This window comes from Coregonus clupeaformis, chromosome 28, assembly GCF_020615455.1.
Source record: "Coregonus clupeaformis isolate EN_2021a chromosome 28, ASM2061545v1, whole genome shotgun sequence".
Taxonomy (NCBI): Eukaryota; Metazoa; Chordata; class Actinopteri; order Salmoniformes; family Salmonidae; genus Coregonus; species Coregonus clupeaformis.
This window is the reverse complement of record NC_059219.1, coordinates 18,632,049-18,649,679: the sequence shown is the minus strand read 5'-3', so window position 1 is coordinate 18,649,679 and position 17,631 is coordinate 18,632,049. Positions and strand designations below refer to the sequence as shown.

Below are 17,631 nucleotides of genomic sequence, written 5' to 3'. Positions count from 1 at the left end.
AGATTGGTTCAGAGCAATGTTGTTGTGCATGGCGTAAGTTTATGATGTTGGCACTGGCAGTTGTGTGCTTGTCCAAGCCAGTGGGAGTTAGGTGAAGTAAAAGTGTGTGTGTGTGTGTATACATATGTGTGTGTGTGTGAGTTGTTGAACCTGTGTTTTGGAAAGCAGAGAGTCGTCCTAATGAGTCATGCCACACTTCCCAAGGCCAAACTATTCCTGGAAATTAGTTCCCTTTCTTTCACTCTCTCTCACTCTCTCTTTCTCTATCTCCACCTTCTTTAAAAAATGACTTTTTTACAATTCTCTTTCCTCCCACTTTTATAATCCTCTCGCTCTCTCTCTCTCTCTCTCTCTCTCTCTCTCTCTCTCTCTCTCTCTCTCTCTCTCTCTCTCTCTCTCTCTCTCGTGCTCTCTCTCTCGCTCTCTCCTTCCTCATTCTTGACATTGTTTGTTTTAGCTTCTCAAAAGCATTCAGTTCATTTCTCTCCATCTATTTACCTCTATCTTCCACCTCTCTCATCACTTTTTGTCCTTTTTAAATGACTCACTTTTTCTCTTCTCTTTCTGCTCCATCCTGTCAAAATCTGTTCAGATTCCAAACTTCTGACTGGCTGTACTTCCTTACTTCCTGCTGACTGGTACTTCCTGGTATTGATGAAGTGTCAGCTGACACATACTAGTGAATCACTGACCGCTGACTGACTGACCAACCAATAGCACTGTTACATACAGTGTCATCATAGAGGATATCCACCACAGCCATTGTTTCCAGACAGATGGCTTCATGTGGTCCTCTGTAGCTCAATTGGTAGAGCATGGCGCTTGTAACGCCAGGGTAGTGGGTTCGATCCCCGGGACCACCCATACGTAAAAATGTATGCACACATGACTGTAAGTCGCTTTGGATAAAAGCGTCTGCTAAATGGCATATTATTATATTATTATTCCATCTCAGTGTGTTTGTTGTTCTGTTGAAGGACAACGCCCCACACCACACCTCTCTCAGACCTATGACAATATCCCGATCGATCGTAGCGAGGGTCAGAACTTTCTGTTGGGCTACTGTTCATGAGGGCAGCCATCTTCCCTCGGCTTCAGTGACCAATGATGTTCTGAGAACAATAACCAATGACATGGAGGAGAAATACATTGAGTCAGATCGTTTAGTAATACTTAAAGGGAGGGGTGACTGCTTCAAGGGAAGGCAACGGCTTCAGGGAAAGGGCATCGGAAATTCTTGCAGGATTAGCAAAAATGCCTGCTGGATAGTAGCACAGCACTCTAGCTGACTCTATTGTTCTTCTGGCCAGGTCTTCAAAGACTCTCAGAGAATAGCCCCTCAGAAGCAGTAGCAGTGTTACCAGGCTAACAACAACCCTGACCTAGATTGGTCTCTGTGCTGTATTGTCAACTACAGCATAAATAAACAAAGGGTTATTCTACAAAGCAGGATCAATAAGTTAGCCAGCTAACTTACCTAACTATTCTGAAATAACGTTGTCGTTTTTAGAAAGATAAGCTTGGAATGGGCATGGTCTAAATGACTCAACAACCAATAACACATATTTAAGTTTGGCCTTTTAATGAACCAGAAAATCGACAGTTATTTCTGGTTGTTAATTAAAGTTAGCTGGCTAACTCATTGATCCTACTTTGTAGTATACCCCTCTGATCTGTCAAGACCTCACAAACAGATCTGGGACCAGGCTATCCCTGACTCACAGACTGTCAAGAGGTGAGGTGTATGTGGGGTGGAAGTCAGGCGCAGGACACCGAGGCTCAGTCCAACAGAGTTTACTCAAATAATCCAACAAGGAAACGGTAAACAAACTGCCTCGAAAAACACAGAGGCGAGCATTACGCACAATGCGTAAAACACTAAAACAGAAAACAAGAAACGAAACACGCAGCACTACGACAGGCGAACAACAACACACAATCCTACTAAGCAAACAGACAGAACTTATAGGACAGGTGATCAATAAACAATTGGACACAGGTGTGACAGACAGACAAAAGCAATCACACACAGAACAAAGATCGGTGGCAGCTAGTACTCCGGGGACGGCGACCGCCGACGCCTGCTCGTACAAGGAGGAGGAGCAGCCTCGGCAGAATCCGTGACAGTACCCCCCCCTTGACGCGCGGCTCCAGCCGTGCACCGACCCCGGCCTCGGGGACGGCCAGGAGGACGCGGACCCGGGCGCGTGGGATGCCCACGGTGGAACTCAGTCAGGAGGGATGGATCGAGGATGTCCCTCCTGGGCACCCAGGACCGTTCCTCCGGACCGTACCCCTCCCACTCCACGAGATACTGGAGACCACTCCTCCGGCGCCTCGAGTCCAATATAGTCCGGACCCTGTACGCCGGTGCCCCCTCGATGTCCAAAGGGGGTGGAGGGGTCTCTCCTATCTCCTCCTCTTGGAGTGGACCAGCTACCACCGGCCTGAGAAGAGACACATGGAACGAGGGGTTAATATTTTTGTACTCAATAGGCAGTTGTAATCTGTAACACACCTCGTTCAATCTTCTCAGGACTTTGAAGGGCCCCACAAACCGCCGACCCAGCTTCCGGCAGGGCAGGCGGAGGGGCAGGTTTCGAGTCGAGAGCCAGACTCGATCTCCCGGTGCGTACACCGGCCCCTCACTGTGGTGGCGATCGGCGCTCGCCTTCTGTTGACGGATGGCACGCTGCAGATGGACATGGGCAGCGTCCCACGTCTCTTCTGAGCGCCCGAATCCACTCGTCCACCGCAGGGGCCTCGGTCTGGCTCTCGTGCCACGGTGCCAGGACCGGCTGATACCCTAAAATACACTGGAAAGGTGTTAATCCGGTGGAGGAGTGGCGGAGAGAGTTCCGGGCCATCTCTGCCCAGGGGATATACCTCGACCACTCCTCCGGCCGGTCCCGGCAATAGGACCTCAAAAAACCTACCCACATCCTGGTTAACACGTTCAACCTGCCCATTGCTCTCTGGGTGGTACCCCGAGGTAAGGCTAACCGAGACCCCCAGGCGTTCCATAAAGCCCCCAGACTCTGGAGGTGAACTGGGGACCTCGGTCGGACACAATATCCTCGGGGACCCCCATAGTGCCGGAACACGTGGGTAAAGAGGGCCTCGGCGGTCTGTAGGGCAGTAGGGAGACCCGGCAGTGGGAGGAGACGACAGGCCTTAGAAAACCGATCCACAACGACCAAAATGGTAGTATTACCCTGGGAAGGGGGTAGATCGGTCACAAAATCTACAGATAGGTGGGACCATGGTCGTTGTGGAACGGGCAGAGGATGTAACTTACCCCTGGGCAAATGTCTAGGTGCCTTACACTGGGCACACACCGAGCAGGAGGAGACATAAACCCTCACATCCCTGGCTAACGTTGGCCACCAGTATTTCACGCTAAGGCAGTGCACCGTCCCACCAATACCAGGATGTCCAGAGGAGGGTGATGTATGAGCCCACGAAATAAGCCGATCACGAACCTCGGCGGAACGTACGTCCGCCCCACAGGACACTCGGGGAGTAGGGTCGATACGCAGCGCCCGCTCGATTTCCATCGACCTCCCATACTACCGGAGCCACCAGACAAGACTTCGGCAGTATGGAAGTAGGCTCAATGGACCTCTCCTCCGTGTCATACTGTCGGGACAGTGCGTCTGCCTTACCGTTCTGGGACCCAGGGATGTATGTGATCTTAAACACAAACCGGGTTAGGAACATGTTCCACCTAGCCTGACGAGGGTTCAATCTCCTAGCTGCCCGGATGTACTCCAGGTTGCGGTGATCAGTCAGAATGAGAAAAGGGTGTTGAGCCCCCTCAAGCCAATGCCTCCACACCTTTAGGGCCTGGACTACAGCTAACAGCTCCCTGTCCCCAACGTCATAATTGCGCTCCGCCGAGCTGAGCTTCTTGGAGTAGAACGCACAGGGGCGGAGCTTAGGTGGCGTGCCGGACCGTTGTGACAGGACTGCCCCTATACCGGTCTCGGACGCGTCCACCTCTACTTGGAAAGGCAAAGAGGGATCCGGATGTGCCAGCACCGGGCCGAAGCGAACAGGTTCTTCAGCTTGACAAATGCCCTGTCCGCCTCAGCTGACCACCGTAAGCGCACCGGACCCCCTTTAGCAGGGGCGTAATGGGAACTGCAACCTGTCCAAAACCCCCGGATAAACCTCCGGTAGTAATTAGCAAAACCCAAGAACCGCTGCACCTCTTTTACGGTGGTTGGGTTTGCCAATTACGCACAGCTGATACCCGATCTACCTCTATCTCCACGCCAGACGCGGACAACCGATAACCCAAAAAGGAGACGGACTCCTGGAAGAACAGGCATTTCTCTGCCTTGACATACAAGTCATGCTCCAACAGTCGTCTCAATACTCGGCGCACCTGGGCTACATGCTCGCTCGTGTAGAAGAATACACTAGAATGTCGTCAATGTACACCACTACACCCTGCCCATGCATGTCCCGGAAAATCTCATCAACAAAGGATTGGAAGACTGAAGGAGCATTCATTAACCCATACGGCATGACGAGATACTCGTAATGACCCGAGGTGGTGCTAAATGCTGTTTTCCATTCATCCCCCCTTAATGCGCACCAAATTGTACGCGCTCCCTGAGATCCAACTTTGTGAAGAAACGCGCTCCGCGTAATGACTCCGTCATCGTCGCAATCAGTGGAAGTGGGTAACTGTATTTTACTGTGATCTGATTGAGACTACGGTAATCAATACACGGGCGCAATCCCCCGTCCTTCTTCTTCACAAAGAAGAAACTCGAGAAACCGGAGAAGTAGAGGGCCGTATGTATCCCTGTGCCAAGGACTCGGCTATGTAAGTCTCCATAGCCGCAGTCTCCTCTTGAGACAGGGGATACACACGACTCCTGGGAAAAGCTGCTCCGGTCTGGAGATTTATCGCACAGTCCACCTGTCTATGAGGAGGTAGCCGTGCTGCTCTCGATTTGCTAAACGCTAGTGCTAAATCCCCCTCATACTCGGGGGAATGCGCAGTGCGGGCACTTGGTTCGGACTCTCTACCGAGGTCGCCCCTATGGAAACACCTAGACATCTCCCTACACACTGGGCAGACCACTCCATAAGAGCCCTCTGTTGCCACGCTATGGTAGGATCGTGGGTGCTTAACCAGGGAAGCCCCAACACCACTGGGTACGCAGGAGAGTCAATCAGATAGAACTGAATGATTTCCTCATGACCCCCTGCGTAGTCATCGTCAGCGGTGCCGTGACATCCCTGATTAGACCCGACCCCAACGGCCGGCTGTCTAACGCATGGACAGGAATGGAACTTCTACCGGCCGAAGGGGGAATTCCTAACCTAGCACAAAATGCCCGATCAATAAAGTTCCCAGCTGCGCCTGAATCTACTAGCGCCCTATGCTGGGAATGAGGTGCCACCTGTGGAAAACGCACAGGAATGCTCATGTGACCAACAGAGAGCTCTGGGTAAGTGGGGCGCCTACTCACCTGAAATGACTCCCCAGTGCGTGACCTGTTGTCCCCTCTCTCAGAAGACCCTCCCCAGCACCTGGCCGCGGTGTGTCCTCCACGGCCACAGTTGGTGCAGGGATTGGCCCTCCTCGGGTTCTCCCTCCTCCTCTCTCTAGCGCCAGCACCCCGAGCTCCATGGGAATTGGCTCAGAGGTGCTGGAGGATGGAATGGACGACCCCCACTCGGGGACGTCCGCGGGCGGCCAGCAGGGTGTCAAGCCTGATGGAGATGTCCACCAGCTGGTCGAAGCATAGGTTGGTGTCCCTGCAGGCCAGCTCACGACGAACGTCCTCTCGCAGGCTACACCGATACTGGTCGGTGAGGGCCCTCTCATTCCATCCCGCATCCGCAGCTAACGTCCGGAACTCCAGTGCGAACTCCTGTGCGCTCCTCTTCTCCTGTCGGAGGTAGAACAGACGCTCCCCCCGCCTTCCCTTCAGGTGGGTGATCGAAGACTGCCCGGAAGCGGCGGGAGAACTCAGCGTAGGTGATGGTAGCTGCGTCTATTCTCCTCCATTCGGCGTGGGCCCATTCCAACGCCTTACCGGATAGACAGGAGATGAGGGCGGCGACGCTCTCGTATCCCGAGGGCGCTGGGTGTATAGTAGCCAGGTATAGTTCTATCTGCAGGAGGAAACCCCTGACACCCGGCTGCAGAACCGTCATATGCCCTCGGGAGCGAGCCGAATGCCACTGGGTTCCGGTGCTGAGAGAGGAGGACTGGTCGTTGGTGATGGGATCGTGGGTGATGGCGTGGGCACTTCCCTCGTCACCAAGCGACTCATCTTGTTGGACACCTCGTCAAGGGCGGCCTCAAGTTGCTGGAACAAGATGTCTTGATAGCGTAACTGCTCCTCCAGCAACCTGGGTGCCGCTACTGCTCCTGCTGACTCCATGATGGGTGTGTTGTTCTGTCAAGAGGTGAGGTGTATGTGGGGTGGAAGTCAGGCGCAGGACACCGAGGCTCAGTCCAACAGAGTTTACTCAAATAATCCAACAAGGAAACGGTAAACAAACTGCCTCGAAAAACACAGAGGCGAGCATTACGCACAATGCGTAAAACACTAAAACAGAAAACAAGAAACGAAACACGCAGCACTACGACAGGCGAACAACAACACACAATCCTACTAAGCAAACAGACAGAACTTATAGGACAGGTGATCAATAAACAATTGGACACAGGTGTGACAGACAGACAAAAGCAATCACACACAGAACAAAGATCGGTGGCAGCTAGTACTCCGGGGACGGCGACCGCCGACGCCTGCTCGTACAAGGAGGAGGAGCAGCCTCGGCAGAATCCGTGACACAGACAACATAACAAGACCATCTGCTCTCTTTAAGGAAAGCCTTCAAGTGCCGCCTTGTTTCCCTGGCTGACACTATCGAACACTGTAAATGCTCGGAAGGTTAAAAGGTGTTTCCTTCTATCGAGGACTCACCGGATGGTTGTGCCTCAGTGACTCCCTTTACTCCCTCTACTGGGTCTGACGGAAACCCAAAACAAAGACCTCACTCCTCTCTAGCCTCCCCAGTGGGAGGGTTACTATTACTCATGCTTGTCTAACTGACTGGCTGACTGGGGAGAGAACGTTCTGTCTGTCTAACTGACTGGCTGACTGGGGAGAGAACGGTCTGTCTGTCTAACTGACTGGCTGACTGACTGGGGAGAGAACGGTCTGTCTGTCTTACTGACTGACTGGCTGACTGGGGAGAGAACGTTCTGTCTGTCTAACTGACTGGCTGACTGGGGAGAGAACGGTCTGTCTGTCTTACTGACTGGCTGACTGGGGAGAGAACGGTCTGTCTGTCTTACTGACTGGCTGACTGGGGAGAGAACGGTCTGTCTGTCTTACTGACTGGCTGACTGGGGAGAGAACGGTCTGTCTGTCTTACTGACTGACTGGCTGACTGGGGAGAGAACGGTCTGTCTGTCTTACTGACTGGCTGACTGGGGAGAGAACGGTCTGTCTGTCTTACTGACTGGCTGACTGGGGAGAGAACGGTCTGTCTGTCTTACTGACTGGCTGACTGGGGAGAGAACGGTCTGTCTGTCTTACTGACTGGCTGACTGGGGAGAGAACGGTCTGTCTGTCTTACTGACTGGCTGACTGGGGAGAGAACGGTCTGTCTGTCTTACTGACTGACTGGCTGACTGGGGAGAGAACGGTCTGTCTGTCTTACTGACTGACTGGCTGACTGGGGAGAGAACGGTCTGTCTGTCTTACTGACTGACTGGCTGACTGGCTGGGGAGAGAAACAGTCTGTGTGGCTGCTGTGTTCATGGACACCACACAGAGAAGACAGAACACAGAGAACATAATATATTTAGAATCAGCTCCTTGTTCAGCCCCTGGCCCAAACTCAATGCCTTAGAATGGAACGAACATTCCAACTCAAAGTTGGGCTTGATACCATCAAGTCATATAGTATGGCAAACTCTCATAGTATGGCCCAACTTGAATGGGTGTTTTAATGGGCACTATTGATCTTAGCAGTTCCAAGACAATCACATTAAACACTGAACAAAAAATATAAACGCAACATGCAACAATTTCAAAGACTTTACTGAGTTACAGTTCATATAAGGAAATCAGTTGATTGAAATAAATTCACTAGGCCCTAATCTATGGATTTCACATGATTGGGAATACAGATATGCATCTGTTGGTCACTGATACCTTTAAAAAAATGTAGGGGCGTGGATCAGAAAACCAGTCAGTATCTGGTGTGACCACCATTTGCCTCATGCAGCATGACACATCTCTTTCGTATAGAGTGTAGAGTTGTTCAGGTTGTTGATTGTGGCCTGTGGAATGTTGTCCCTCTCCTCTTCAATGGCTGTGCAAAGTTGCTGGATATTGGCGGGAACTGGAACATGCTGTCGTACACATCGATCCAGACCATCCCAAACATGCTCAATGGGTGACATGTCTGGTGTGTATACAGGCCATGGAAGAACTGGGACATTTTCAGCTTCCAGGAATTGTGTACAGATCCTTGCGACATGGGGACTCATCTGTGAAGAGCACACTTCTCCAGCGTGCCAGTGGCCATCAAAGGTGAGCATTTGCCCACTGAAGTCGGTTACGACGGCAAACTACAGTCAGGTCAAGACCCTGGTGAAGACGACGAACATGGAGATGAGCTTCCTTGAGACGGTTTCTGACAGTTTGTGCAGAAATTATTTGGTTTGCAAGCCCACAGTTTCATCAGCTGTCCAGGTGGGTCGTCTCAGACGATCCCACAGGTGAAGAAGCCGGATGTGGAGGTCCTGGGCTGGCGTAGGTACACGTGGTCTGCGGTTGTGAGGCCGTTTGAACGTACTGCCAAATTCTCTAAAACGATGTTGGAGGAGGCTTATGGTAGAGAAATGAACATTCAATTCTCTGGCAACAGCATGCCAATTGCACGCTCCCTCAAAACTTGAGACATCTGTGGTATTGTGTTGTGTGACAAATCTGCACATTTTAGAGTGGCGTTTTATTGTCCCCAGCACAAGGTGCACCTGCGTAATGATCATGTTGTTTAATCAGCTTCTTGATATGCCACACCTGTCAGGTGGATGGATTGTCTTGGCAAATGAGAAATGCTCACTAACAGGGATGTAAACAAATTTGTGCACAAAATGTGTGCATATGGACAATTTCTGGATCTTTTATTTCAGCTCATGAAACATGGGACCAACACTTTACGTGTTGCGTTTATATTTTTGTTCAGTATAGTTTAGAATGAAAATTACAATGTGATTGTCATGAGACATTCCAGTGCCAAAAGGAATCCAAACACTTTTGTCAAACTTTCTCTGAAGCATACTTTTTCATAAGAGCCTTTCTTCTCTCTCCCTCATTCCCTCCTTCCCTCTCTCCTTCCCTCTCTCCTTCCCTCTCTCCTTCACTCTCTCTGTCTGTTTTATTGTTGTGTGGTGGGATTTAGACAGCTGTTCATAACCATTCATTAGCATTGTGGATTATTCTGGACAAATCATGTGAGTGGAGGGAGATGGCAGTGGGATAGGGAGATAGATGGTTAGCTAAACACTGTGGGCTCGCCTCGCTTCCCTCGCTAGCTTCTCCCTGAACACTGCGGCTTGTTTTTCCACTTAGACATGGCAGCTGCCTGGTGCCTCAAAAACACTTGACTGTGTATGCCAAACATAATCTTGGTTTTGGTTAGTGGTGATTTAATTTGGTTGTGTTTTCTTCAGAACCTAAGGTTTGTGTTTCCATCCAGTTTGGTGGTCGCTGGTCAGTAAAAGTATTTTATCCATTGTAACATTTGTTGAGTACCTTGTTATTGATTGTGACGGGAATCATGTTCATTTATGATGTGGAGTGGTTACCATGGTGACTGTGTAGGATTGTTGACATAGTGGACAGGCCAGCGGAGGGAGATTCTCAGCTCTGGTTCTGCATGCTTAGAGTTACTGTAATCCTGTAAGAGACATATTTCAACATGGTGTCATCTGGCACAGCAGACACACACTGCTTCACTCGTTTGGAAGGCTTGGGTGTTTTCTCAAAACAAGCTGTCTACTCTCTCCCTCTCTCTCCCTCTCTCTGAACACTTGCACCCTGTATCTGTTGCCTAGCGCCTGTCTCTTGTTCTGGACAGCTGCACTGGCTGGCTATCCCTGAAATCTCCTCTGTGCCACACACACACACACACACACACACACACACACACACACATACTCTACTATGTCATCCATGTCATCTGGACTGCTCCCTCGTTCCATCCTTTTCTCCCATTCACTATGCCTACAATTCCACTTTTCACTCGTCTTCATACCTCCCTTCATTCCCTCCCTCTGTCCATCACACTGTCGCTCCCCTTCCTCTGTGTCTCTACAGCTGTGTGTCAGCTGTCGGTCTGTGCCAGTGAAGTCAGAGATGAAGCAGAAACACAGAGGGACCCCAGGCCAACCCCTCTACCCCTCTACACCCCCTCCCCTACCAGCTGTCTCCCCCTCCCTGCCCCCATCACCCCCAATCATTAAGCATCCACCAGTAAAACTACTGGACAATACCCTTTGTGTCTCATAGATGGGTAACTACAGCACCCTATCCACCCTATCAGGCCCCAGTCTAACTACTACAGCACCCTATCCACCCTATCAGGCCCCAGTCTAACTACTAAAAGCACCCTATCCACCCTATCAGGCCCCAGTCTAACTACTACAGCACCCTATCCACCCTATCAGGCCCCAGTCTAACTACTACAGCACCCTATCCACCCTATCAGGCCCCAGTCTAACTACTACAGCACCCTATCCACCCTATCAGGCCCCAGTCTAACTACTACAGCACCCTATCCACCCTATCAGCCCCCAGTCTAACTACTACAGCACCCTATCCACCCTATCAGGCCCCAGTCTAACTACTACAGCACCCTATCCACCCTATCAGGCCCCAGTCTAACTACTACAGCACCCTATCCACCCTATCAGCCCCCAGTCTAACTACTACAGCACCCTATCCACCCTATCAGGCCCCAGTCTAACTACTACAGCACCCTATCCACCCTATCAGGCCCCAGTCTAACTACTACAGCACCCTATCCACCCTATCAGAGAAACAGTGTTTAGAAGGGAGCTCTGAAATCAACATTTTCGTGGTGGGGTTACTGCCTACTGGACAAGCCCTTTTGTGTGTGATAAATGCCTAACTACAACCACAGATGTAGAAGGAATTAGAACTTTAATTAATTATATTTCTATGACTACACCACCCATAGAAATAGTGTTTAGAATGGAGCTCTGAAATCCACTTGTTAATGGTCCACCATGTGTAGGACCAAGGATCAACTGTCTGTCTGTCTGTCTGTCTGTCTGTTGTCACTTCTCTGTGGCTTAGCCCCCTCTCTGTGTAGTGTTGATACACAGACTGGACTGTCAATCATCTCAAATCTATATATGTTACCTCTCTCTCTCTCTCTCTCGCTCTCGTTCTCTCTCGCTCTCTCTCTCTATCTCTCTTTATCTGTCCTTTTCTGGCTATGTGATCTGTGGAATGATCTAGATGTATTTATTACTCTCTTTCTCTTTATCTCCTAAACCTGCTGCTATGTTTAGGCCAATTAGGGCTAGGGAGTTGGAAATTACATGATTGACATTTAGAATGCTGAAGGACTAAATAACGCTGGCTACACTAATTATACCACCTTCGATTGGTTCATTGTGTAACAACAACCGATCTAAACAAAGCCAATGTTGTCTGTAATGTGGTGCCACTGGGCTGGGGGCCACTGGGCTGCCAACAACTAAATCAACTCAATATTGTCTGAGAGAGTTTGTATACTGCAGTACTGTGTCAAAGACAATTAACCCCTCAGGGATATTAAAGTTCCTCCTACTGCTGGTTCTTTAGCCTGATCACAGATCTGTTTGTGTTGTCTTGCCAGGAGTTGACCAGGGGGTTGGCATGACAGCACAAACAGATCTGGGACCAGGCTGGTTCTGGGCTCCGTGTTTCTTTAGTTAAGTGTTCCTCTGTGGTGAATAATTACAAGCTTAAACCAAACTCAGTGGTTGATTAGGGGAGTTGTGATGTATTGGCAGTGGAACTAAGAGCTGGACGGATGAGGAGTTGTGTTGTATTGTATTGTGTTGTTGTGTTGTATTGTACTATATCGTATTGTATTTTGTTGTGTTGTGTTGAATTGAGTTACATTGTATTTTGTTGTATTGTGTTGTGTTGTGTTGTATTATATCGTGTTACAGTGCATTCAGAAAGTATTCAAACCCCTTCACTTTTTACACATTTGTGACCGACCACCTTTATTCGGTCTTATGTAGCACATTTTGAAATTGTGTTTTTTAAATTGGATAAAAGCAAAGACACAGAGCTACAAAACGGTATATCATACACTGCATTTAAGGGAACAATGGTAAAGTTATTCCGCTTTGAAAGTTGATAAACTTGTAATCTCACTTTTGAGAAAATGGCCTTTGAATGTTTTGGTACCTAGTGAAGAGCTCCTCTTTTTGTCTACACCCATTCAACCATCTTTCACACCCTTAAGCTTTAGCCCCACCCATCTCGTTTCGCTCTCGGAGCATTCAGAGCGCACACTTGACGCTCTGGCCGATGAGTAGGGTTGATCCAAGCGTTCTGACCTCATAACGGCAGTCAAGCACCCAAGCTAACTGGCTAACATTGGCTAGCTTGCTATTTACTTTCAGACACAAAATTGGGATTATGGTTCACCTCTGGATAACATGAAAACAGCCTAACCAGCTCTGCTGGCAACAATGTAATTACGCTTTTTTGCCGACGTTTACTGACACCAGCCATATTCAACAGTTGTTGTGTGTTCGTAAATTCATCAGTTATTCTGTGCTCTGGCATACTCAGACTGAATTTACGAACGCACCCGAAATGGTTACTTGCATAGTGGAGTCTTTGTTAAGACATGTAGCTAGCTAGCTAGGTAAACAATGAACCTAGCTAGGTAAACAACATGTAAGATCATACACGTTACATAACGTTAGCTAGTGAACCAGCCAGCTAACGTTAGCTAGTTAAACAATGAACCATAGTGCCAACTCATGATGTTACTACCCTGCATGAATCTGCTGGTAGCTAGCCAACCAAGTTAAATGTTAGCTAGCTAACATTAGGCTCTAACTAGCAAAGCAAATGGCTCTGAGGTACGAAAAATAACATGATACACGTAACGTTAGCTAGCGAGCCAGCCAGCTAATGTTAGCTAGCTAGCTAACAGTACACTTTAACTTGAAATGAAACCACTTTCTAATTTCAAAAATAGAAACGTGTAATATCTGAAAATGTAGCTAGCTAGACTATCTCACCCATATACATCATGCATGATGGACGCGTCTCCCTGTCACGGATGCCATGGTTGCCCTTAGTTCAAATGGCTCTCCTGTGAAGTAGTGACCCGCGACATACTAAAAACGAGTCACATTTTGTTACATTACAGCCTTATTCTAAAATTGATTTTTTTTAAATTCCCCCTCATCAATCTACACACAATACCCTATAATGTTTTTAGGCATTTTTGCAACTGTATATAAAAAAAAGAAGGAAATATGACATTTACATAAGTATTCAGACCCTTTACTCAGTACTTTGTTGAAGCACCTTTGGCAGCGATTACAGCCTTGAGTCTTCTTGGGTATGATGCTAAAAGCTTGGCACACCTGTATTTGTGGAGTTTCTCCCATTCTTCTCTGCAGATCCTCTCAAGCTCCGTCAGGTTGGATGGGGAGCGTTGCTGCACAGCTATTTTCAGGTCTCTCCAGAGATGTTCGATCAGGTTGGGCCGCTCAAGGACATTCAGAGACTTGCCCCAAAGCCACTCCTGCGTTGTCTTGGCTGTGTGCATAGGGTCGTTGTCCTGTTGGAAGGTGAACCTTCGCCCCAATCTGAGGTCCTGAACGCTCTGGAGCAGGTTTTCATCTCTGTACTTTGCTCCGTTCATCTTTCCCTCAATCCTGACTAGTCTCCCAGTCCCTGCCGCTGAAAAACATCCCCACAGCATGATGCTGCCACTACCATGCTTCGCCGTAGGGATGGTATTGGCCAGGTGATGAGCGGTTCCTGGTTTCCTCCAGACGTGACGCTTGGCATTCAGGCCAAAGAGTTCAATCTTGGTTTCATCAGACCAGAGAATCTTGTTTCTCATAGTCTGAGAGACCTTTAGGTGCCTTTTGGCAAACTCCAAGCGGGCTGTCATGTGCCTTTTACTGAGGAGTGGCTTCCGTCTGGCCACTCTACCATAAAGGCCTGATCGGTGGAGTGCTGCAGAGATGGTTGTCCTTCTGGAAGGTCTCCCATCTACACAGAGGAACTCTAGAGCTCACCTCCCTGACCAAGGCCCTTCTCTCCCGATTGCTCAGTTTGGCCGGGCGGCCAGCTCTAGGAAGAGTCTTGGTGGTTCCAAACTTCTTCCATTAAAAATGATGGAGGCCACTGTGTTCTTGGGGACCTTCAATGCTGTAGAAATGTTTTGGTACCCTTCCCCAGATCTGTGCCTCGACACAATCCTGTCGGAGCTCTACGGACAATTCCTTCGACCTCATGGCTTGGTTTTTGCTCTGACATGCACTGTCAACTGTGGGACCTTATATAGACAGGTGTGTGCCTTTCCAAATCATGTCCAATTAATTAAATGTACCACAGGTGGACTCCAATCAAGTTGTAGAAACATCTCAAAGATGGTCAATGGAAACCGGATGCACCTGAGCTCAATTTCGAGTCTCATAGCAAAGGGTCTGAATACTTATGTAAATAAGGTATTTCTGTTTTTGCTTTGTCATTATGGGGTATTGTGTGTAGATTGATGAGGAAAAATATATATTGTATCCATTTTAGAATAAGGCTGTAACGTAACAAAATGTGGAAAAGTGAAGGGGTCTGAATACTTTCCGAATGCACTTTTGTATTATATTGTGTTGTGTTGTGTTGTGTTATATTGTGCTATATTGTGTTGTATTATATTGTGTTGTATTATATTGTGTTGTATTGTGTTGTGTTGTATTATATTGTGTTATATTGTATTGTATAAACTGGGTGGTTCGAGCCCTGAATGCTGATTGGCTGACAGACGTGGTATATCAGACCGTATACCACGGGTATGACAAAACATTTATTTTTACTGCTCTAATTACGTTGGTAACCAGTTTATAATAGCAATAAGGCACCTCGGGGGTTTGTGATATATGGACAATATACCTCGGCTAAGGGCTGTGTCCAGGCACTCCGCGTTGTGTCGTGCATAAGAACAGCCCTTAGCCGTGGTATATTGAACATATACCACACCCCCTCTGGGCTTATTGCCTAAATATTGTATTGTGTTATGTTGCTTTGCCCCAGGCTGAAAGAGTGTCTGTATGAAGGTGATTTTCCAAATGGATGGGTCCTCTCTAAGCCTGAGGATTTAGTGGCGTTTCACTCCAATGAGTCCATGGTGTCTGGTTACACATGAACAGGGCTGACAGACAGGGCTTCAGTTAGTCTTAATAAATCACAGAGGAAACTACTGTATCTACTAGACTGGATCTGGCATTTAGACAGAAACCCATCCACACGGATTATCACTTAACTCTCTCTCATTCTTCCTACTCTCTTTCATGATACAAAATAAAGGATTCATGCATTCTGTAATCTTCTAATCCTTCCTCTCTCTCTCCCTCTCCCTCTCTCTGTCAGGTATGCCTGTGGTCGTCAGCGCGTCTCCGGACAGGTAACCAGGTGTGTCACTGTTGCCATGGCAATGCCAGAGCTGCGGCTGTTGCCTGTCATCATGGTTACTGTCGTCCTTGTGGCGTTGTCGGCTGCAGATGACCACGAGTGGCACTTTAACCCAGGTGAGAGGTCAGGTGTCAGGGTCAGGAAGTGGCTGCTTAAGATCAAGGTCAAATCAGATCCCCAGAATATGATTGGTTAATTGTTTCCAGGTCGTTATTGTTAAAGTGAATGAGTTCTCAATAACCTACCTAGTAAAAGCCAAGGTAGATAGTAGACAGACTAGGGATTGATGATCATTGACCAATCTGCCAGGTTTAATGCAATTTGAGTCACAACAAGGGAAAAAACTATAATCAGAACAGAAATGTGTTTTACCTTCAATTAAAAATATCACATATTCCCCCTCTAAGAAATGTCAGACAATTCCATCCCTGCCTCACCCATTGCCCTATCCTCCTCCTCCACCCCTCCATTCCGCGCCCTCTCTGCCTCTCTCATCTACATTCTCCTCACATTCTTGGATGTGTGCCTTAAGTCTGTCCATCAGCTATCAGCAGGTCCGTGTCTCCTAGGCAGCCATGTGTAACAGGAGAGAGATGGTAGCAGGGAGATAGAGCCATGTGTAACAGGAGAGAGATGGTAGCAGGGAGATAGAGCCATGTGTAACAGGAGAGAGATGGTAGCAGGGAGATAGAGCCTCGGGTATTCAACCTCACTAATGTACAGGCCGCTCATCAACCTGTCAATCATACAAACAGAGAGAGGGGAGGGAGGGAGCGAGGGAGGGAGGGAGGGGAGGAGGGAGGGAGGGAGGGAGGGAGGGAGGGAGGAGGAGGGAGGGAGGGAGGGAGGGAGGGAGGGGAGGAGAGGGATAGAGAGAGTAGAGAAAATTTAACTCAACAAGGTGAAACCAGAGCTGCCGTTTCCTGTCACCTCCAGGGTAGAAGCAGACAATGAATTATCTGACTCCCACACACACACATGCACACACACATGCATGCACACGTTTGTGTCATCTGATTTGATCCATATGGTTATTATTTCCACACCGTTGCTGTGGTGATGCTACAACAAGTATTTTATAGGAGGAAATAGCCCATTAGTACCGGGATTATCAACTGATGTGAAGAGTGAATAAAAGAAGGGAAACACCCACCATGTGTGTGAAAGGGGTAGAAAGAGAGGGAGAAAGAGAGATGGAGCATGGGAAGAAAGCCAATGGAGACAGAGATAGGGCAATGACAGAGAGATGAGTAAAAAGAGAGATGGAGAGGCCTAGAGAGAGAGAGTTTTATTGGCAGCTTGGTAGTGATGTAATGAAACAGGCCTGTCCGTGTGGGGGTGTAGGCGGTAGATGTGTGTGTCTCAGAGGGTTTATCTTCCAACCCCACATTCCTATCCACTGACTCACTGACAGCAACTGAGTTAGAACTTCCCCCCTTATCATCCCCCAGTACCCCCCCCCCCCATAGCACTGACAGCATCAGTTATCCACACCCCCCCACGCCCCCATATCACTGACAGCTTCAGTTATCCACCCCCCCCCACACCCCCATATCACTGACAGCATCAGTTATCCACACCCCATATCAATGACAGCATCAGTTATCCACCCCCCATATCACTGACAGCATCAGTTATCCACCCCCCATATCACTGACAGCATCAGTTATCCACCGCCCCCATATCACTGACAGCATCAGTTATCCACCGCCCCCATATCACTGACAGTATAAATTATCCACGCAAAGCAAAGCATCCATATCAATGACAATAACTGAGTTAAATCCCCCCCACCCCACTAGCACCACCCCATTATCGCCCCTCATTTTCCATCACATCACCATCACCACCCCTCCACACACCCCAGTTGGTAGCACCATCCTGTCTCCCCCCACAC

At 48.7% G+C, this 17,631-nt stretch overlaps 1 protein-coding gene across 4 annotated transcripts in view; it reads left to right on the top strand.

Annotated features, from left to right (window-relative positions):
* LOC121543855 (epithelial discoidin domain-containing receptor 1-like) overlaps positions 1-17,631 on the top strand; it is a 63,295-nt gene that overhangs the window by 12,488 nt on the left and 33,176 nt on the right. For all 4 annotated transcript variants that reach the window (XM_045208681.1, XM_045208682.1, XM_045208680.1 and 1 more), the window contains exon 2: positions 15,693-15,850. In XM_045208681.1, coding sequence (XP_045064616.1) covers positions 15,751-15,850 — 100 coding nt within the window. In that variant the 5' untranslated portion in view covers positions 15,693-15,750. The remainder of the gene's footprint in view (positions 1-15,692; positions 15,851-17,631) is intronic.